Raw genomic sequence first — 23,929 nt, 5'->3', positions numbered from 1 at the left:
CCCTTCTTTGCTTTCTGATAACATGCTTTTTTTTTTCTCCCCCTGGAAGTGCTGTTTATCCCCTTCTGGAATGGAAGAAATAACAAAAACCAAACAAAAAAATCCTAAAAAAATCAAATTAAAAAATCAAAACAAAACTAAAAAGAACACCAAAAACCAAAATCACCTTCCTCGTCCCCAGCTCCCACCACCTCCTCCCGGCCCCAGATCCAGAGAGAGAAAATCAAGAGATGCAGCAACTGGGGATCCAAAAAAAAGGTAAATGGAAGGGGAGGTGGAAATAATAGATCTGGCGTTTAAGAGATAAGCGTTAAGTCCTCACGGCAAACCCCGGGCTGGTCGGGCCAGGCTCTCTGGAGGAGGAGGAGGAGGAGGAGGAGGAAGGCCAGGCTGCTAGTGGTGGCTGGCTCTATTGTACTGGAGGAGCAGCAGCGATCAGGAGACATGCAGGGGAGCCATCTTGCCACTTACCCAGCAGCCTGTGTGTGCAGAGGGGAGGGCCCTGCTGCAGCAGGGGAGGGGAAAGCCGACAGGCAGGGAGGGGGCGGGCCAGCCAGGCAGGCTGCCTCTTGGGCAGGGCTGGCTCCACAGGCCTGGCCTGGCCCCTTCCTGGGCTCGCTCAGGTTACAGTAGCAACTGGGGGCTGAGCCCGGGCTGGAGCCGGCCCAGGGCGGGGAGGCACTTAAAGTTACAGCTGCTTACTTTACTTGGAAGCTTCCAGAGGGCAAGGAGAAGGAACGGGGTGACAGAGAACAAGGGAACCAAGCCAGGGATGAAACAGATGGACAGACAGACAGGATACAGCCAAGGGGCTCGTGTCTCCCCCCTCTCCCCAGGCGTGGAACGTGAAACCAGATCAGGCAGTTGGGGAATCCTCGGGGTGGGGGGTGTTCATTGACAGGACTACTGGGTCACCATGGTAACGGGTCAGCTTTGCAGCTGTACCGACCATGTGTTACTCCCCACCACCCCATTTCTCAGGGACAGCTGGTTACTGGAAAGTGAGAAGGGAAAGAAAAGAGATAGGGGTCTCTAAAGAGATGACAAACAACTCTGTTTGGTAGTGCTTTAATAATGTCATCTTTGCCTCAGGGTGAAACCCTGGGCAAAGAAGAAAAAACCAGAGCCAGCCTTCAAATGATGGGAAGTGTGAGACAGGCAGGCTGCTCCTCTGTTTCAGGAGAAAGCAACGTGACCTAGGGGTCAGATGCTGGAGCTTCTAGTTCCAGTTCTGCGACTCACTGGGGGACCTCGGCCAAGCTCCTTTACTCATCAGGGCCCATTTTCTTTATTTGCAACATGAGGGCAATGGGATAGATCATCTGAAAGGTCCTTTCCAGCTCTAATAATCTATGATGTCTATCTAGGAGGGGCCCGGAAATGAAACGAAGTGAGAAGATTTGGGCCTAAATGGATGAGGAGGAAGAAAGGCATATGCCAGGCAGGAAGGGGCAGCCTGAAGTTCAGTGGAGAAAGCCAAGCAGGATCATTACCACCATAACAATGGTTTAGTGTAGAGCACAGCTGTTTTTGACTCTGAGACAAAATGCAGCACAGAAGGCATTCAAATATTTGTTGCCTGAAGACTTCCTTCTAAAAGTGCAACCCAAAGTCCAGCATCTTTTAAAAAAAAAAGCCCTGAACTTTAAATCTCAGAAAGGAAGTTTCCTTCCCTGCTACCGAAGGGCACACTAGGCTACAACCCAGGAAGACAGTGAAAGCCTCAAATCCTTCCTTTCTAAATAAGTTTCCTTTCCTTTACTGGTCTCTGCTTCTCAAAAGCCAATCTGCTCACTCTGGTCACTTTTACATTGGCTGGATGGCTTCCTAAATCAAGTTTTAAGTGTTTTTTTTCTCTTAGCCAGCAGTGTAAATGAACATGTGAACATTTAATATAGCTCTTATTTGGAATGATTCAGGTTGCTTTTGGGATACACGAAAGGCTGGATTGTTCTTTCTCAGGGTGCCTGTTGTTTTCAAAGATGCCGTTCTAGATAAAATGTGGATGTTCAATAGATGTTGTTGAATCAAATCTCAGGTATACAAGGGATTCCCCTAAAAATATTTTGTGCAGAATACCTACATATATCATTACCTTCCAACACCTTCCAATTTCAGCTGGGCTGAGATTACCACCTGCTATCCTGAGATACTTTCCAACTGTTAATATCCCTCCCCAGAAAAAGCTTCCTTTAAGGAAAAATGCAGTGTTAAACTGTAAGATCGTCATGATGACCTTTCTTGAACTCAAAACTGTGCAATTCTTACCATCCTTCCATTCCTCTCAAGACACAGCAGGTTTGTTTCTTTCATATGCACAGATTATCCTATTAGAATCAATTCTAATTGATTGTGTAAATGTGTAAGAGATCAAAAACCTCATGAGGAGAAAACGTAAGCAAAAGCTGAGTTCTTGAAAGTACCTGAAGAGTGAGGTGGTGGACTGTGAACTGTCATAATCTTAGCTCTAAGACTGCTTAGAGTGAACTTGTGCTGTGCCACCCAGCTGTTCTTTGCCACAACTCAAGACAAAAAAACATGTTTTGTCCTTTGTGCATTCATGTACAAATATCCCTAATAAGCTTAAAAATGTGTGAAAACTTCCCTTTACATATTTCCACCCACTATTAAGCAGTACGGTCTGATGGAGCCCAGACGAAAAGCACAGTGTAACCTGGAGGTGAGAAATTCATGTTAAGAGTTCAAACCCAAATGAAAGAAATGTAAACAAGGGTGTCAGACTAGCTAGTGGAAAAACAAATGACTACATACACACATCTGAACTCAAACTCCAAAGTTATTCCAGATAATTCCCAGGGAGCTGAAAAAAAACTGTGAAAAGACAAGAGAAACCCTGGGGTTTGGTGATAAGGATCCCGGATTAACTGCTGTGCTTTCAACCCTAAAATTGATATTCCACACAAAGTTCAGATGGACACTGAACAACTCAATTCTATCTCTTGACATAACCGTGGTAATGGGAGCCCCAGTTATTTGGAGAGGGCAGATTACTCTGTGAGGTGTTTCTTAAAGAATCGTTTCCTTCTCATACATGTGAAGGGACAATGTGGATCTGCACAGGGGCAGGCAGCTACACTAAGAGTCTTACTGCTGCTGGGTCTGTAGATGAAGAAAGTCTGTACTCTAAAATGTTCAAATAAATCAAACGACAGGTTTGGAAGGTAAGGAATGGCTACGCACTCAGGATCGGACTGGAAGGTTTCCCTGCATTCACAGACACAGCACTGTTACCTGATGCTGCAGAGGAATCTTATTTTTACTTCCACAGCAGGCACAAAGACTGAGCTTTGGAGAAGGGCCCAGCTGGGTTAGGATGTGAGACTCCTACCCTGCTGCGTCAGTGAGAATCCCCACTCCCAATCAAAGGCCTGGCCTAACTGAATCAAACGTAGCCAAAAGACGAGAGTGAAAGCCAGCCCCTCTAATGGAAATGAGGGATTTTTGAAGGAAAATTGGTTTTTCTAATGTTTTAAAGAAGTAGCACAGCTCACCCCCATTTCTGATACTCCTTAACTTGTTTAGATGAGGCAGAAAAACTGAAGTCAGGTCATGAAAGAACAAGGTTTTCATTCAGTATTGTAGATCCCTCCTTTGAAATTGGTTAGGGTTCCAGGAGGCTCCTGGTTGAATCAAAAGCCCAGGAACTCCCCCAAAGTGCTTCACTTCTTTAAAACAGATCTTCCAGAGATGTAGGCAAAAACCTGAGGTATTGGTTTACTGAATCCAATGCCAGCATAGTGTGGTTTAGGCCTTTGGCTTGAAGTCTTTCTGTTAGAGTGCTGAATAGACCATCTGGTGAGCACAGGTAAGGAAGTAGGCATCTGGTGTGCTTCCCCTTCCTCCCCCCTTCCCCAGTTTGTGTTGCATCTGTACTCCAAACTACGACCGAGTTACGTAACCACATCACCATGGCTCATCTAGATAACAATGAACAAGCATACTTTTTGCCCAAAGGGAAAGCAGACTGTACCCTTTATCCTTCCTCAGCCCATCAGAGAGCCAGGCTGATCTGACTACTTCACTTGTAGAATAAAAAGTCAAAGTCACTTTTACTTGAGGGGAAAAGAAAATTCAGAATTGGCTACAAGCTCTGCTTTTGGTTTGCTAATGTAAAGGAAAGAACCAAAGTGAGAGTGGCCTGCCTCACCATTACACAGAGTACCTTTCTGGGACAAGATCTGGGATTCTAAATGTCATCTACTCAACAAATACAAGAAACAATTTTCTAGACCCACTAACACCAGGCTTATAAATACCCACTTCAAAGTTGCAGTTATGCAAATAATAAGCTGCACCCCTTTATGGGGTACCTCAGGCTGATAAGCACAGGAGGGAACCCCATATCCTGACTGGAGATGTAAGCTGGGGCCAGCCATCCTTAACACCTTCCAGGATCCGATGGGTTGTCACTTTATGTTCCTAGAAGAAAAAAACTCTTTTCCAGAGAATAATGTACCCATTTCAAGGAGGAAAAATCAACATCTCTCAAAGGAAATGGTGCCAACCCTGTTTAAAAAATAAAATGTCATGGCCACATGGTGGCAGTAGAAGCAACTTAACAGTATGATAACAGCAGTGATGACATTAACAGAGAGGGTCTCATCCAAAGGAAAGAACTACAAGGAAAGTAAATCCATTAGAAGCATCTGAAAAAGGTAAAATCCTACATCTGTCCTCAATCATAGGCAGAAAATTACGTTAAGGTCTTCAGAAAAAATTATCTGACTATTACAGACCTAGGGAGAAATCACATTAATGTTCATTTAAAATGACTTGGAAATAAGTTGGAAAAATTTGTGGATAAAGTATTACACTGAAAAAAGTTTTTCAGACACTGCAGGCTTCCAAGCTGAGTAAACTGTCTCCATGATGCTTCCCTTTGGTGGTGACTTTTTAAGTCAGGCCAGTTTTGTTCAAAATGGCTGCTCCGTCTACAGTTGGCATCAGATGGTAATTCTGAGTCTCCAACTATTCTAATGAGACCCAGAAAGGCAGTATAGGACCAAACAAGTAGATGTGAGGTCCCTAAATCTCGGGTTGAAGATATATTGGTAGCCAGTGGGTCTAACTTGCACCTGAACAGAAGCCTTCTCTATAACATCCTTAACAAGGGCTCATCTAGACTGTGCCTGAAAACGTCCAATGAGACTGAACCCATTCCCCCCCTAAAGAGCCTACCGCAACTCTAACTTGGGATTTTTTTTCTTCAAGCCAAGTCTGAATCTGTTTCTCTGAAATTTCCACTCACTGCTCCTGGTTCTGACCTTTGGATCTCAGCAAAAGCAGCTTAATTCCCCTTCCCCATGAAAGCTCCTTGTCATATCTAAAGAACTGATCACGTCTCCTCTCTTGGTGCTCCTGTTCCTTCATCTGACCCTCTCCCGGACATGCTTCAGTTTGTCAACGTCTTTTCTAAAATGGGACACCCAATATTCTAGTTGTGGTCTGACTAGGAAATACTACAGCAGAAAGGACCAGATTCCCCCTTCCAACCCTGAAATCCCTTACGTTTTTTACAACTTAGAATCAGCCAGAAGCACTGTCAATGCAACATTAGGACACTAGTGCTTAACATCATTAAGATATTAAATATGGTTCCTAAAAGCTAGTCACTGGCATCACACTTGCCAGTTTAAACAACTAGCAAATCTGGGGCTTCTGAACCATCCCCAAGAGTGACAGGGGCACCTAAGATCCCAGAAATAAAACTGTGGATTAGTATGTAGATATTGCTATTTCATTATGCTTTATTTCATAAGCTTAATAGGACTGATTACGTCTTGACTGTGGAAGCACAATTCCCTGCTGCCTGACCCACAAGAGAAATGGCTCGTTGTGATATCTGTCCCTTCAGTTGTCCTGCCCTCAACACCACTTTCCAGACTTCTTTATGGAATTCTGGTAGTAGCTTCTAGCATAGTAATAGAAACCTAGACCTTGTTCAGTTAAACTTTTGCCTCCACAGATGATGCAGTGAAAAGAGCACTTAGATTTGGAGTCAAAAGTTCAAGGGAGTCAACTCCTAGCTCAGTCTTCCTACCTATTATAACCTTGGACAAATAACTTAACCACTATAGTCCTCAGTATCCTATTCTGTAAAATAAGGGCACTGAACTAGCTGCCTTCTAGAGTCCTTTCCAACACTACTAAACTTATGAACTAGGGGAATAACATGACTATGCTCTAAACTGCCAGTTATTCATGAGGGCCCATTTCAAAGGTATGACTTACACAGTGTGCTGGAGCCTTCCTGGAGCTGGCTGCTGAGGGGTCTGCATCTCTGGTGCACGGGTCTCTGTGGTGGCAGGTGGCTCTGCCTCTTCGGCTTCCGACTTCTTGGGGCTCCCCTATCAAAAAGCAAGAAAAAACAAACATACCAAAGAGCTTAGAGATTTAAATTTGTATTTCCCTTAACACAATGTTTTCCATGCAGAAATCTGCTTATTCCTTTACCTGGATCTGATGAGCATATCCTGCCCTGGTATCTCGGCATACCCAAATTCTGTCTATCCTATACCACATTATTATTTCCTTTCAAAAGTTGGTCACTAGTGGAACATGGCTTAAGGAAAGGCACTTCGACACTTTCTACAGCAGCATCACATCAGGAGACGTTTACTAGCGGAGCAGAGAGTTCAGAGCTCTGACTTTCTCTTCTGCTCTACAGGACGTGACTTTTGCTCTTAGAAGGGCCTGAGATTTTGCCAGCGAGACAAGAGAATATGAGAAAGTTTGTTTAGCTTTTGTGAGCTAGAGAGGGCTGAGAAATGCCAACTCATCTACCCTGACGGAAAGTCCTTTCTACATTCCAGCCAGTTCCCAGAGGTGAGAATTGGTCACACAGGCCAAGAGAGCCACAAACTCATGGGTTCTGCTGAAGGACAGTTTGTTTTTCATCTTGTGACATTTGATGAGATGTGAGATAACTGGGCCCTAACAGATGAGCAATGTAACCCACTGATATTACCAACTAAGTATACTTTAAAGTTACTTAAATGACTACTCAGGATGTCTCAATAAACTAAAATTATACCTAGGGTTCCTTCCTTTCCTCCATGGGTTTCCTAAACCTGTCTTTTTTCTCCCTTTTCTTCCTCTTTTACTTAGGTGTAGAAGCTCAACAGGAGGGGCCATTCTACTCTAGTTCAGTTCGGGTACAGGCAGCAGGGCTTTGGAGTCAGGAGAATTAGGTTCGAATCCCAGCTCTGATATTTAAGATCTAGGTGTCTTGGAGCAACTCACAAACTCTCAGTCTGCTCTCTTCTCTTTAAAACCAGGGATTATAATACTCACAATGTTGTGAGGAAAATGCTTTGTACATCCTAAAATACTACATAACTGCTAAGTTCGAAGAGAGGTAGTGATTATCTCTTGCTGACTGGTAAGGAAGTACCATAGCCTACCCGCTCTGGTTTCAACCTCTGGGTCTTATGCTTCTCAATTGGTTCAGCCTGGCTCACACCCCTCACTGGGGCAAAGGCTGAAGAGATGGTAGTCCTCTCTTTTGATTCAAGAACCTGCTGCTGTGGCATTGACGGACTGCTGAGAGGTGCAACCTCCTGCCCAGGAGAGGAATCTTTGGTGTGGGAGTAGCTGGTGCTGCCATCCCTGGAGACTCCAGGGCTCCGAGACTGAGGAAATCAGAGTGGGAACATCATAAGAACACAAGTCTCTGGTTCCAATAAGGTATTATCTAGTTTCCCACTTCCTACTTACTGAGTTTACTACAGGGACCCTGAAAACTTATTCTCCTATCTTATCCCAATGTTTAAGCTAATAACTTACAATTAAGATAGTTCAATTCCCAATGGTAGTCTGTGTATTTTTACATCTGACTACTTTATTTTTAACTTGTTCTTTTTCCTGTCAGAATTACCAACTTCTCTGATTCCATGGTCAACAATGTTCTAGAATTCTTAAACTTGCTGAGACTGGAAGATAGAATCAGCCTCAGCTAAACAGAGGTTCTGAATAAAAAAGGAACCCACCCAGGTACAAGTTATAGGACAGGGAATTGAACTCTCAAGTAAAATTCTAAATTCTAAAGTAAAACCCAAAGTGAGAAATAGTAATAGGCTGGAAGGTGAGAGAAAAAGAAAATTTAAAGGCTGGGATATAGATAATGTTGATATAAAACAAGAAGTAGGGTATATAAATGGAAGCTACTAAGAACATTTTGAATTCTGACATACTTACTTTCCTACTGTTGCTTGATGCTGAACGGGATCGAGAACGAGAACGGGACCTAGACTCTGATGTGGACCTGGAGCCTACTTTGGTTCCTGAACGTGGGTTGGAACAAGAGCGTGACCAAGATGTATCCCTCTGCTTGGATCTGGGGGGTGACTGGGATCTGGAGCCGGAGCTGTCTGGAGAGCGGGATCTTGACCGGGAAGTGGAGGAAGAAGATGAAGACTGGCTGAAGGGTGAACGTTTCGTCCTGTGGCTGGGAAGAAGGGGAGGGGAGTCTCCTCTGCTTTCCTTCTGCACCAAAGATAGTAGCTGTTCAGAAGGAACCTCAGCGTTCACCTTCACTGGGTTTGATTCCTCAGCTTTTAGAGTGATCAATGGGACAGAATGCTCTGGCTCCCTTTGGATAGCCTCCTCCGCTGGAGGTGCAGTCACTGTGCTTGTTTCAATCAGAAGAAGGGGATTCCCCTCTTGTGCTATTTCTGCTGGAGACTTTGCTTTGGTGCCTGGAGGGCTTGGCGAGGAAGGCAGCCTTCCTAGCACTTGGGTAGTATGTAGGGATAACAGCAGTTCTTCGGCCTCAGCCTCTTCAAAGGGAGGAGACCTCTGGGTAAGGTCAGGGGGGGCTGGGCCTTCCAACAGCTCTGTTTCCTCTCCAGCGGTGGGCTCATTAGGGGCCGGGGGAGTGGATGCTTCCTTGGTCAGCAGTGGTGGGGGAGTCTCTTCCTCACTGGCCACTTGTTCTGGTTGTGGCCTAAGGGAAACTTTCAGCAGGTCTTCGATAAGCCGAGGTGGGGAAGGAGATTTTTGTTTTTCTTCTGAGGACTTTGTAGTTTTGACTTCTCTTTCTCCTTCTTTCTCCTCCTCCTCTACTTCGGATGCTTTCACCCTTTCCTCTTGCTGCAGTCTGGCTAGTTGGTCAGCCTCAGCCTCCTCCTGGGCCCTTGTTCTTCCTCCTTCCTCTAGAACCCCAGTGCTCTGGGTCACCCCTTCCATTACCTCCTGAAAGGCTGCTCCAGCCTCCTCCTTTCCCCCTTGAAACTGCTTCAGAGCTGGCAGTTCAACAGCTTTTTGGGTCTCCTCTTCCTCTTCCTCCTCCTCCTCCTCTTCCTCTTCGTCTTCTTCTTCCTCTTCCTCCTCCTCCTCTTCCTCTGTTTTCACATTTCGATCTGCTCTGGCTCTCAGATTTCTGGAAGGTGTTTCTCGTTCCTCTTCTTCCTCAGCAGCCTGGCTGCTTTCAGACAGCTTGGCTGCTCTTGCCTAAAATTAAAAAAAAAAAATGCACATAGGCACATGTACTGGCTCTGCACCTGCCTGCTAACAAATCTAGTAGGGAAAAAAAAATTTAGTAACACACCTTGGAGGAAGAAATTCATCGACTCTGAAGAGCATTAGAAAGAGTGAGACAATACGAAACAATTTCCTTTTTTAAAAAGTCTTGTTTTTATTTAAAGGTATCTTGGCACAGTGGACAGTGAGCTAGGCTTTGAGTCAGAAAGTTCAAAGTGGAGTTAAGTCTTGCCTCTGGCATATACCAGGTTGTATGACCCTAGGCAAGTCATGTAACCTGAGTTCTCCAAGTAGCTCTCTTAAGATTATAAAGTCGTAGAGAAAATGCTTATCTGCACTCGTACTTTAAGTTCCTCACTGGGAGATACCTGATGACCAAAGGGTTGGCCCAATTTTTAAAAGTTTCATTTATATATTTTATTTTTACCTTAATTTCATTTCTGACTAGAGTCCTCCTTCCCCTCAACAGCATGCTATTTTTTACACCAGACATTTAACTAAATATGTGATGCAACCCTAATTCTAAAAGGTTGGAAAGGCAGTACAGTGTTAGAGGTCAGGCTAGTCAGGGTTTGTGAAACTTACTATTGATTTTTCTAATAATAAGTTGTTTTGGGAACACTGACAGTTAGGGTGACATCATAAGCAAATTAGGGGAGAATGGAAGAAACAGCCTTTAAGATCTATGGATAAGGGAAGAATTCATGACCAAACAAGAGACAGAGGATCATAGGGGCAAAATGGATAATCTTGATTACATGAAATTAAAGTTTTTGCACAAACAAAACCAATGCAGACAAAATTAGAAGGAAAACAAGGAATTGGGGAAAAATTTAACAACAAGCTTCTTTGATAAAAGATCTCATTTCTCAAACATATAAAGGAACTAAGCCAAATTTATAAAAAATCAGAGCCTTTCCCTAATTGATAAATGGTCAAAGGATATGAACAGGCAGTTTTCAGAAGAAGAAATCAAAGTGATCAAGTCATATGAAAAATAATAAACATGAAAATAAATAAAATAATATGGAAAATGCTACAAATCACTAATTAGAGAAATGCAAATTACAACAACTCACCCCCACCTGTCAGACTGGCTAAAATGACAAATGCTGGAGGAGATGTGGGAAAATAAGGGCACTAATGCATCAATGCAGTTGTGAATTGGTTCAACCATCCTGGAGAACAATTTGGAACTATTCCCAAAGTTATAAAACTGAGAATACCCTTCGGCCCAGAGATGCCAATACTATGTATATACCCCAAAGAGATAAAAGAAAAAAAGAAAAAATGGACCTCTATATACAAAAATATTTATAGCAGCTTTTTGTGGTGGCAAAGAATTAGAAACCAAGGGGATGCCCATCAACTGTGGAATGGCTGAACAAGCTGTGATATGTGATGACAAGGGGATGGTTTCAGAAAAACCTGAGAAGACTTAAATGATTAACTGTGAAAGACTCAGCTATTCTAATCAATACGATGATCTATCACAATTCCAATTCATGACGAAAAATGCTATCCACCTCCAGAGAGAGACTGATGAACTCTTCAGCGAGACTGAAGCGTATTTTTTATACTTTCTTTATGTAGAACTATTTTGCATGACTTCACATACATACATATTAACATATATGATGAATATCATTATTTCTTGACTTCTCAATGGGTAAGGGGTGGATGTGGACAGAAGAGAATTGGAAACTCAAAATATAATTTTAAACAGAGAGAATACTGACAGTTTGCTAACTCTTCTCTTTATATGCTTTTCCCTGGCAATTTAATTTACAAACATTCACCAACGCATTCATTCTAAGCACTCACCTATGCTTCAACGTTCTATGTTGTGGACTCTCAAATCTATCCCTTAAACTTTGACCTTTCTTCCAAGACTAGACTCACACATCTCACTTCCTCGAGGGTATTTTCTAGTTAGATGTTCCACCAGGAACTTTACCTCAGCACATTCAAAACCAAGCTTATCTTTTTACCCAAAACTTGTCTTCCTTCTGACTTCCCTATTTCTATAAATGGCAATTCCATCTCTTTACTCAAACACTCTGTAACCATGGTGTCATTTCAAACTTCTTCCTTTCATTAACCATGAAAATAAATTTCGAAGTTTTGTTCATTCTAATTCCACAGTCTCTTATGTTAGTTTCTTCCTTTCATGAGTAGGAATCACAGACTATCAAATCAGACTATTTATTTATCGTTGAACATATACAAATGATCTGCACTAGGGGCAGTACAAACTCAACCTCCATTTAAGGAGGAGGTATAGGACAGACATCTCATTTCCACCTGGTTACACTCATTTTGGATTTCTTTGACTTCTCCACCATGTCCCCAGAAACCTCATCATTAAGCAGTCTCACGATCTCAAAGAGACAATTAGCCTTGGAACTCACACTTCATCTGTACCTTCTGTCCCTGGGTTTGGAGGTGGAGTTACTAACTCAACTCCCCTCCCTTGTCCCTTTTCCCTCAATATTCATTGTGAACTTCTGTGACTTCACTATGCCCCTACCCCAGTACCTTCCCCACTGTCCCTCCCTTCTCACCTTCGTTTTTCACTTTGTGTGTTATCTTCCCCGATTAGATTATAAGCTCCTAGAGGGGAGGGACTGATTTTTTTCCTTCTGCATTTATATTTCCAGCTCTTACCAAAGTGGCTGACATGTAATAGGCACTTAATAAATGTTTAATTATTTATTGATTACAAACTGTGCCCAGGGCAAGTGTCACCAAATGCATCCTCAAAAAAAATTGGCTTAGGCATGAAGGCCAAACAAATGTACTCCTTCTCCTGTTGTCCCCTCCACATACAAAGGGGCAAGATCACAAGGTGCAAGGTTCTCTCCTGAATATGAGAAAAGAGATATGGACCACTAATGCCAACAAGAAAGGGCATACAGTTTGGACCAGCATTATCAACAAAGGCACCAGCTCTCAACACCTTCTCACTTCTACCAAGAATCTCAGCCCTTTGCTATTCCAGTGTGGGACTAGGCCTCATGAATGATCCAGATGGAGAGAGAGATGCCGGATTACATGGATACCATGGGAGTGAGTGAGAGAGGTGGATGAGTGAGAAGTGGATAAGACCTTCCCCTACTACTTTGGGATCAGAAATACCACACCTTGAGACCCAAAGGGTACAGACAACCTCAAGGTAGCATGTAGCAATCTCTCCGGTGAAGTCACCACAACAGTGGCCATTCCTGTGGAGGAGGAAGCATGCTAAGCCCTGTTTTAGCTAAGCTGCTAGACTATAAGTGCTTTCACTATCTTCTGAGTGTGCTGCCCCAGGCCCAAACCCAAGTCCCTTTGCCCTAGTTACCATTCTGCTTACACATACACCCTATAATCTCCATTCTGTGCCTTCCCTGTTCACTGTTGCTGGAAGGCCTTCTGTATCTGTCGAAACCCTTGCCCTTTTCAGATATACCTTTACATGCTATTTCCTCTATAAAGCCTTTCCTTCCTTACCTTCCCTCGGACCCCAATTGGTAATTTATTTTTGTTCTTAGAATCTCAAACAGTACTTGGCTTCTATCGATCTTAAGAATTTGTCATGAATTATTTTATATTTTATTTATACAACACAAATTTACTACTTTGTGAGCCACACAAGGGCAGGGGATTTGTCATTTACTCTTCATATTTCTTAATACCTAGCAAAGTATATTGCACATAGTAGGTATTTAATTATGTTTGCTTCACCTGAAATCATTTATTTGTGTCTTCATACAGTTATGAAAAACCATTTTCATTAGACAAGAAGCATTTCTATTCTATCAGGAGATAGTTACCTGTCTCACCCTGGATGACCGTCTTTCTCCTTTTCGTGGTCTTTCATCATCAGATTCACCTTTCTCTTCAGAGACGGAACAGCCTTTTCCTACCAAAAGGAAAAGTAAATGATTTCAGGATCTTTTCAGGGACCTTAACTCATAGTTGCTTTTTTGATAGAAATTAATTGTGATGTGAAATCCACCCTGCCCAAACAGGGAGACATAAACACTGATTCTTGCTTCATTACCATTACAGGTTCTAGGATCTACTGGAAAGAAGTTCCATGACTTCTATAACTGGGATCTCATTTCTACTTCCTATTGAGCACTTAAAAAATACTCCTAAACCGATTCAGGCTGTGTAAATAAGTCAAAGGATGTGTGGTACAACTGCTGTGGCTAGGTGGCGCAGTGGATAGAATTTTAGCCTGGATTCATAAAGTCCTGAGTTTAAATAGTGTCTTAGACACTCACTAGCTGTGTGATCCTAGGGCAAGTCACTCAACTTCTGTCTACCTCAGTTTCCTCAACTATAAAATGGTAATAATAGCAAAACTTGCAAAACCTTGCAGGGTTGTTGTTAAAGATGATGGAAAGGAAGGAAAAAGCATTTAGATAGCACCTACTAGGTGCCAGGCACTGTGCTAGAACACTGAGCAAAGTGCTTGCATGTGGCAGGTACTATCTAAATGCTTGTTCCTTTCTTTCTCCTATGGGTACTCCTTCCAACAATTTAGAGAGAAATCCCCACTCACGCCCACCTGACCTGTTCATCTGCTCATGCTGGGGTGAGGGCAATCCTCAGCATTACATGGTTATCGGTGCAGCCCATGAGGGGTCCATTAATTATCTCTCACTCTGACTGAGTGACTGGCTTGTCTTTGTCTCTAGCCATACATTTCTCTAAGGACACCTTTTATACCATTTCTCCTAAGTAATGCTTCAACTGTAAAGACTATCAACCTGCAACGGAGAGGTGAGTGTGAGGAAGCTGTAATACATTTTAAAACAAGCAATTTTACCCTGCAATTAACTTCAAAACACAGACAATAACTTTCAGGACTTCTTCCTTATATGGGACTCAAGCACACAAATTCCTCTTATTTTCACAATCAATCTACTACTCCTATGAAGCTTAATTTCTGACTGACTGATAATGTTTTGAACATATTATCACAGCACATACATTTTTGCTTATATAGATCTTCATTAAGCAAATATATATGTAGGTGGCAAAAAAGTTCTTTCCTTTCTTACAAAGGTAAGTCATTTCACATTCTAGTTGGACATCTGTTTCTTCATTTGTAAAATGAAAGAGTTGGATCCAATTCAATTCAATCAAACACCTCAAAGGGTCAATACGGTGTTAAGATTCTATGATAAGGTAGAATTACAAACATATCTAAGGAAACAGAACTTTAAAGAGTCTGAAGAAAATAATATTCTAGGACAATATTTAACTAGCTTTGTTCTAACACCATTGCTGAGACTAAAACTACTTTTCAAACCAACAGTGGACAAATTATAGCGTAAATCAATGTCTCCAAGAGGGCACAAGGTACGTCCCCTCACTCTCAGCTCTTGTCTTCTCCTAGTTTTATTTTGTCCTGACAAATGGGCTAGAAAGCTTCTATTAGATTGGTGAGAATTTACTCAACAGTTCTTTTGATCGAGTTCTATGAATTCTCCTCTCAAGCAGGAGTGATGACAAATTTAACAACAGAGGAATGCCTAAAGTCTGGTAGCCTCACCCTCCCTAAACCTATAATTTCTAAGGTTAAGAAGAATGGCCAGTGGTCAGGCCTTTGAGGATTTCTAAGAACCATGTGTTAGAGACCAACGCTGTTGGTGCTGTGATAATCATCAATGCAAACTCACAACAGTTTAAATAAGACAATGGGACATTTGGGGCCAAACTGCTAAAAGAGATGGGAAGGAAGCTGGTCGTCTGATCCGTCTCTGTCTTAAGACCAGAGAGGAACGCGTCACGTGTCAACGCGGTTGTGGAGCCGAATGCTATGAACTGTGATATGTTAACATCCGTATAATTAAGACTTCAATCTTGGTACATGAAAGGAAACTCATCTTTCCCTTTGTAGAAGAGGCAAATATGTGGCACAGTGCATACAGCATTGGAGCTGGAGAGTCAGGAAGAGATGAGTTCAATTCTGACCTCACCAGGGGCGGGGAAGCTGCGGCCTCAAGGCCACACGTGGTCCTCTAGGTCCTTAAGCCAAACTTCACAGCACATATCCCCTTAATAAGGATTTGTTCTGTAAAACTTGGACTCAGTCAAAAGGCCGCACCCAAGGACCTAGAGGGTCCCACTGGCCTCAAGGTTGCAGGTTCCCCACCCCTGCCTTAGACATTTGCTAGGTGTGTGACCCTGGGCAAGTCATATAAACTCTCCTTCAGTTTCCTCTTCTGTAAAATGGGGATGATAGTAATAACAGCACTTACCTCCTAAGATTGTTCTGAGAATTAAAATGAGACAACATTTATAAAAGTGCTTTAAAAACCTTAAAGGGTACAATAAATGTAGTTATTGTTTTTACCAAATATGTTACTGTTGTATGATACATCCACATAGCACTTTACCATTTAAAAAACTTCATCCACTCTCATCCGACCTTCCTAATCTCCTCCTTTTCAGACCAGTAACTGAGGCTGAGAGAGGTTGCATGACTTGTCCAGCCTCTCATCCGCTCTCCCCCACACTATGTGACTGAGCTGGGACTAGAACCTGTCTTCTAATTCTATTTTGTGTAACAACTCTGCGCCTGTAAAATGACAGCTGTAGTGACAGCCTCGGGAAGATCTGAAGGACACCACGGGGAGGGGTTAGAAAGAAGCTGGGAAAGCAGGTAGCGCGGATAACTTGCCTGGGACTGCACTGCCCTAACAACATGCCAGTCACCACTGGTATACACACTAACTGAAGCACAGAAGCATCCCTCCAACAGGAACCAGGCACCAAATGGTCAATTCAGAAGCGAGAATGAGTTCTGAAATGGGACGAGGTAACGAATTAGAAGGTTGCTTCTGGAACGATGAGAAACTTGAGCGGCTTCACCTGGGAAAGATGGCTGGTCACAGAAGCTGCCTGGGGCTGAGCAGTCTGTGACACGGGGATGAATAAAAGTGAGGAAGCTGAATGTAACAAGGAGTAGAACCAGATTTAACAAGGAGTTGGTGAATATGCTATAGGAAAATCAAATAAGAGAAAAATGGGTCAGGACCTTGATGAGGGTCAGGATTTCCTGAAGCCTAGGGAAGAGGAGAGGTGACGAAAGCTCCTGTAACCTCAGTGCAGGGTGACCTGAAAGCTGGAGAAGGAATCTTTGGGAATGAAAAGCCAGAAGGACAAGAATTAGGTCAAAACTCACAGGGGGCAGTGTGGCTGAAGAACAGTCAATTGGGAGACCCACAACTAGAAAAAAGAAATAGGAGTCAGGCTCTATGAAGGTGCAAGAATCCAACTAAACACTGGCAGTAACATCCACTGAAATCTATCTTAAGCAAGAAATGTAAACAGTGTGGTCTAACTCTTCAGCACTGCCAGCAGACAAGACTTCAATAAGAAATGAATAATGTCCATGTGCCTGTGAAGCAATCTGTTGCTCACCTGCAGTTAAGAAAGCTATACTCTATACATTCATGTCTTCGTTATGTCTCTGTATTTATTTTGTGTTTTTTTATTTGAATTCAGGGAGATCAGAAGTTGACCTCCGGTGCTTACTAGGCAGTCACTTAACCTGTTTGCCAGAGTCTGCCACAGAAACTGGAAATAATAACAGCACCCACCTTCCAGTATCATATGAGGATCATACGTGATAACACCTGCAAACAGCTGAGCACAGTACCTGACATACAGCAGACACTATAACTGTTTACTCCCTTATTCCTCCATACTTTGTGGTAAAAGTTCCATCGGAAAAATTCTAACCTTTTGTTAAAGGAACTAAGGAAAAAGATTTTCCCACAAATTGATTAGTTAGGATACAGAGAGAAGACAGGGCCCACAGAGACCAAAAGCAGTTGAGGTATCATGGAAGAAATTTGTTCCCCAAGCGTCCAGAAAAAAATCTGAGGAAGCAGGGGGTAGATGGGTGAAAATCTAAGAGATTTACACTTGAGGTGTAAAAAATCGAATACTTTTTAATCTAGAATTTTCTCTTGAAATACATAACAGGAGGTAAATGTCTGTAAGTTGACAGCACATAAGTCAGCACAACCTGATTAGCACAGTGGCAAATGCCTGACTTTTTGATGATACAGTAAAGGTTCAAATTATCAGAATGACAAATATGAAGACTAGGTAAGAACTCGATTGGTCTGTAAACTACGTGTTCATTATGATGTATCTTCAAACCAGGAATCAGAGAGAATCCCTTGAAATCTATAAATAGGCTCTATTATCAACAACCAAAATGCCCTTCTAAAAGTCTCTGTCTCTCATGCCAGATTTACAACTGAGACGTGAATAAATCTATGTTCTAGACATACACCTGAAATTAACTGATTCAATCAAGAATCGACAGATCTATGAACTAATGCTTCATAAAAGGTTCCTAACAAATCCTGAACCTATTCTAAAATTCATGTTCAGAGATAGTAACCTTACAGTTTGCAAGACACCTGCAACCACTATGGGGAGCACTCCACCAATAATTACCAAATATTAATTTACATAGACATATTATCTACATAAATATGTATTATTTGTATAAATACACTTCATTATTTTGCCTTCTCCCTGATTCCTGGCTGTACTTCCCCAACCACCACCAGTGGTGTCAACAAGTACAGCCCAAGAATGAGTCCTCAGCATTAGACGCTGCTAAACCTAGACCTATAAATTAGCTTTTTTATTTGCTTTTATTTCAGAGCTCTTGCCTTTCATCTCTCACTTTCACCTCAAAAGTAGAGCTGAAATGGATGGTGTTCCAATGTGTTCATACCATTCTCATACCTGCTCACAGGCTCCCCAGTACTCAAAAAGTAATGTCTAGATCTAGTAATAAGGTACAGATTCCTTAGCCTATCATCGAAAGCCTTTTACAATCTAACTTCAATCAATACTTCCAACTTTATCTCTCTTCCCCAAAATGAACTCTTTGCTCCAAACAGGCTAATTTTTTGTTTCCTGAAAATGCCACGTGCATTTCCACTTCCAATCTTTAGCTCATGACATTTTTCCTGGTTCTAAAATGTCTTGTAGCTTTCAGCTAGACTGAGTCAAATTCCACCCTGAACATTCTAGTGCACAGTGATTTCTCTTTCCTTCAACCCCCAATATTCCCTATTGTCTATATCATTTATTTGGACTTTCTTTATAAGTTACTGTCATATGGGTCGTGCTTCTCCAGCTAGAATACTGTGAATGCTCTAGGAAGAGAGGGACTATATGACATGCTTCTTGTTAACAGAGCAGCTCAATCTTCACATGTGTCTGTGAACCCTGAAAATCTAGGACGATATATTATGCTGGTAATGCAGTAGGTATTCAAGAAATATTTGAGAAATGACTAAGAAGAAGGGAGTTAGAATTCTTAGGAAGAACTAACATGAGACCTCCAAAATGGCTCACTAATAATTCCAAGGGCAGACTAAAACCACCATATTACAAAATAAGGTGCAAAGGGATATAGGCCCTAGAGGATTCGTGATCAGGTAGGAGTAAAGAAAGGATCAGAGGAAGAAAAAATGGAAAACTATGATTGGATAAAATTGTTTTCCACAATTAATCAATAAAATGAAAGTTGGAAGGGAAAGTTAATTGGGGGAAAAAATTTGCACCAAATTTCTCGGATAAAGGTCTAATAGTCAATTCGTATAACAAGCTAACATGAAAAAATTCTCCAAATTATTAATATTTAGACAAATGCAAATTAACTCTTAAATTCCACTTCACACCTATCTATCAGATTGGCAAAGATGTCAAAAAAGGAAAACAACTACTGAAATAGCTGTGGGAAGAGGGGCACACTGATGTATTACTGATGGAGCTGTGAAGTGGCCCAGCCATTCTGGCAAGCAATTTAGACCTATACCTTAAAAGTCACTAACTACACTGTGCACACTCTTTGATCTAGTGATACCATTAACAGGTCTATGTCCCAAAAAGACCAGAGAAGAACCTATGTGTACAAAAATATTCATAGCAGTTCTTGTTGTTACAAGAAAGAACTGGAAAAAGAGTTAAAAAAAGAATGAGGTGGCCCCTAAGAGAGTGGCTATTGATCGGGGGGAATAGTTGAGGAGACGCCCTCAGAGAAATCAAGGAGGGCTTGAACGAACTTATGCAGAGTGAAGTGAAATGCCAGAGTAATTTATACAATAACAACGTCTTTGTAAAGAAAAACAACTTGGAAAGATTTAACAACTCATTAATACACTGACCACTCATGACTCCAGAGGACCAGTGACGAAACATGACCCACCTGCTGACAAACAACTGATGGACTCAAGGGGCAGGAAAGGACATATTTTTGGACAAGGAAAATGTGTGAATTTGTGGCTTGATTATGGTTATTTGTTACAAGAACTGTGTTTGACTCTGGCTTCTAGGTTTTGCTAGCAATAGTGTTGCCAAAAAAAAGGGTCACTGAAGCATTTCAACAATGCAAAGAGAACAAAGGGAAGTTCAGAAGGAAACACAGACAAGGAGAACAGCTATGAAAGTGACATGCTTAATGTATTACATACTTTTACTGTATGTAATAGCGAATGGCAGTTCCATATAGAATCCTTCTTCTATTCTGCTTTATACATGGAAATGTTCCGTTTTCCATGTTAAAAGTTCAGAATTTTTAAAAAATAATTTTTTAAAAGCAACAAGAGAGACTCAATAAAACATTTAAAAAGAAAAAAAATTTCATGTATGACTCAGTAGAACTTCTAGGAGTTTACCAGCAGTTGAAAGATTTGAGTTAAAAGTACAGTATAATCAAGGATAAAATTTGCCGAATAACAAGAGCTTATGATTTAAAAAAATTAGACCCAAAAAGGAAGCTATTAAAGTAATCAAAAGAACTGCTTTCAAGATGAGCTGAATTGTGGAATATGAGCTGGTCAGAGAATTGAACTCTAAGCTGGCCCAAAATATGACATATTTAGTTGAATCTTAATTACTAAGAAGATACTATGGTTGTTGTTGGCTTAGAGGCCCTTTCAATAGTCTTTCTACATCAGATCCTTCTTCAAAGCAGTGTTTTATCCTTAGAATGGCATTCCTTTCCCCTAATCCACCTAACAGTCTTATTCTCATAGTAACAAAGTTCCTAAAATCTTACTTCTTCCATGAAGCCTTCTCAGATCACAAAGACGTGGCTATTTCCCACAACTCTATCTAATCTAAAAACAATTCACTTTTATATAGTGCTTTGCGGTTTGAAAATACTCTCTGATCATTTCAGACCTGTGAGGTAAGTAGTATATTGTCTGCATTTCACAGATGAGAAAGCCAAGACATAAAGTGGTTAAATGACTTTCACTTCATCACACAGTGAAGTGTCTCCAGAAGGATTCAAATTCGAATCTTTTAACCTGACTTCCAAGTCTAGTGCTCTATCCACCACACCATGTATGGAACTCCCTTAGTAATTCTATCATTATCTCCTAGACTTCTACTCCTTGTTGTTCAGTCATGTCCAACTTTTTGTGATCCCAAATGGGGTTTTCTTGGAAAAGATACTGGAGTGGTTTGCCATTTCTTTCTCCAGCTCATTTTACAGATGAGGAACTGAGGCAAACAAGATTAAGTGACCTGCCCAGGGTCACACAGCTCTAAGTGTCTGAGGCCAGATTTGAACTCAGGAAGACGAATCTTCCTGATTCTAAGCCCAGGGCTCTACTCACTGTGCCACCAAGCTGCTCCCCCTCTACTCCTCAGATGCACTTAACCGTAATTTATATGAAATGCTACTATCTTACTATTTATACATTAGTTCTTTATCCTATTATCTATATGTATCTATATAGCTGGGTTATCATTAGATTGCCAGCACACAGCTGGTAAGGACCAGGGTTACCTAATTCTTCACTGAGGGCATCTTATTTGGCACAATAAGATACATAATAAATTTTGATGAGGTTGACAATGATGGTGAAGACAAGAAATGACTGTAAGATCCCTATTGGGCAAGAAAGCTGAAGGTGAGGTGCCAGGTGAGGGTGAGCTCTGGAAGTGCTGCCATGAGTGCTAGCCAAATTCGGGATACAGCTGCTTAAATAAGAAGAAATGAGTTGTTTAAACAACTTTAGGAAGTAAAACAAGGTGAAGATGAAAGCAGAATCAGAGGAACACCAATTCCATGAGACATGGTAGGCAGGTCAATGTCATGCAGCCTTACAAAAAAAAGGAGGGGTGATAACCTTCCCCCACCCCAATCAGCTCTGCAGTGCAGTGGGGAAGGATACACACTTGTTGAGTGTCTATTGAGCTCTAGGGCTGGTGTCTCCAGGCTACCCTGAAACACCGGAGGCAGCAAGGATGGATCACCTTGTTCTCTGACTAGGCTGAGGCTTCTGCAAAGAACAAAAATGCAGGAGGAAGGGGGAAGAGGGAAGAAGTGCTCATGTGACGTGCACACACACACCTACCTTATATACCTAGCATATGTCTTCTACCCAGATCTATGGACACACACACAGACACACACACACACACACACACACTCTCTCTCTCTCTCTGTTATATACCTAGCAGATGTCTTCTATCCAGATCTATCTACCTACATGATGGAATACTTCTAATCAAAGTGACTGTCAACCGAAGCTTCTTTTTCTCTTGACAAAAGGTGAGTGGTTAGTTTCATGGTTCAACAGAGACAAAAAAGAGGCAGTTTCAGCTTGAAATACATTTACTAGAGAGGTGGCATCGTCAGAAAAACCTATTGATCTGTGCCAAAGCTCTGTCCATACAACTCCTAGGAAAGGAAGAGGCTGACTATCTGAGGTTACCTTCAAGTTCTGCAGCCTCCCGAGCTTCTCGCTCCAGGCGCTGCCTCAGTAGCTCCTGCTGCTTTTCCAGATACTGCTTTATAAAGCTGTTCTGGCTCATCTCCTCACCAATCTGCAAAGAGGAACAGAAAGAACAAGAATCTTAGAGGACAATACAAGAGAACACACAGGAAGAATGCACAATGGGACAGACACATAGTTTCTTATATACAGATTTAAGAAAAGCCACCATTGCCAGGTTTGTGTCTACACGACTCATACAATAGGCTAAAAAGCATCTGTGTGTCTCCCACATGGCAGCAACAGAAGGAATTCTGCACAACTATTAGCTCCAACCATCTAGTTCCACCTAATATGACTTGATGTTTTATCCTATATAAATAAGTTAATGAGAATCATGGTTTAATGTTTCTAGTTGGACTCAATTTGGATTCCATAACCCCTCTTACAACTTAGGATAATATAAACTCTTTATTTGTGTTAAGTAAAAAGATAGGCAGATAGGCAGCTGAAAAGACAAACTCCCACCCCTCTCCACCAGCACACAGAACAGCCTAAAAGCCTCCATAATTCAGAGGAAGTGGTTATTTTTGTCCATCTTGTCCAATTTGTCCATCTATATGGTAAGAAGACTTATAATTCAGGTTTTTTTGGGTCATGGGAAAATTACTGACAAGAAATCTAACAATCTCTCTAGAGCCCTTAAAGACCATGCTTGTCCTCACACTCCTTTGCTCCTCTACTACCTTGTAAGAACCTTTTTTTAGAGTAAAAAATAATGACTTCAGTAAAGAAACAAAACAAAAAACCAAGTATGTGCTTTTACTACTGTGTTTTCAAGCCTGTTCTTATAAGGCTTAATATTTCACAAGGCCTCGATCTCAGGTAGAGACTTCAGATCAGAAGGTTTATAAAGAATTTAAGCCCATGTTTGTAAGAACAGAAGTGCTAGGTTAGAAACACTACAACACTGAGCATGGCTTAGCTTGGGCCAGTTTCTTGGGTTTGTTAAAGTACCTGGACTAAAGCTTTATGAGCTGGCAGGATTAAGGAACTGTCTGGCTTAATGAGGAGATAACAAGGGAAAAGGTGGGGCCTCTGTGGAGCTTGTTTTTCCCTAGTATCCTGGGACCTAATCTAATAGCAAAACTGTCAATGTTCAAAATAAGAGAAGCCTGGATGTGTTTGTCCTTTAATGTTTTGCTACAGAATCAGAGACTTATCAGAGTTGAAAGGAACTATACAGATAATTTAAATACAGTTCCCCTCAATTTACAAGTTAAAAAACTGGAGACCCAGATAGCTTCGGTGACTTGTCCAAAGTCACGTTACCAATCAAACAATATCAAACTCCTACTATGTGCCAAGGATTGTGGTTAAGAGCTGGGGATACAAAAAGAGGCAAAAGACGGTACCTACCCTCAAGGATCTACTAGAGGAGGCAACGTGCAAACAAATATATACAGAACAAGTTATATACAAGATAAATAGGGGATATTAAAAAGGGGAAGGCACTGGAATTAAGAGGGGTTGGGGAAAGCTTCTTGTAGGTGAGGTTTTAGCTGGGACTTAAAGGAAGCCAAAGAGGTTGACAGTTGGAGGGGAGGAGGGAAAGTGTTCCAGGCATGGGTGACAGCCAGAAAGAATGAATGCCTGGAGCTGGAGGA

The 23,929-nt window shown here is 41.7% G+C and overlaps 1 protein-coding gene across 4 annotated transcripts in view; it reads right to left on the bottom strand.

Annotated features, from left to right (window-relative positions):
• Positions 1-23,929, bottom strand: part of ACIN1 (apoptotic chromatin condensation inducer 1) — a 35,280-nt gene that overhangs the window by 9,279 nt on the left and 2,072 nt on the right. For 2 of the 4 annotated variants that reach the window (XM_072622433.1, XM_072622434.1), the window contains exons 3-7: positions 22,263-22,374; positions 13,317-13,405; positions 8,218-9,471; positions 7,425-7,652; positions 6,253-6,368 (exon numbers count right to left, since the gene is read on the bottom strand). In XM_072622433.1, coding sequence (XP_072478534.1) covers positions 6,253-6,368; positions 7,425-7,652; positions 8,218-9,471; positions 13,317-13,405; positions 22,263-22,374 — 1,799 coding nt within the window. Of the gene's footprint in view, position 1; positions 66-322; positions 481-6,252; positions 6,369-7,424; positions 7,653-8,217; positions 9,472-13,316; positions 13,406-22,262; positions 22,375-23,929 lie in introns of those variants that run through there. The other 2 variants (XM_072622436.1, XM_072622437.1) reach the window with 2 other exon arrangements.

This window comes from Notamacropus eugenii, chromosome 7, assembly GCF_028372415.1.
Source record: "Notamacropus eugenii isolate mMacEug1 chromosome 7, mMacEug1.pri_v2, whole genome shotgun sequence".
In the NCBI taxonomy this organism is placed as follows: Eukaryota; Metazoa; Chordata; class Mammalia; order Diprotodontia; family Macropodidae; genus Notamacropus; species Notamacropus eugenii.
This window is presented reverse-complemented; position numbering and strand designations above follow the sequence as displayed.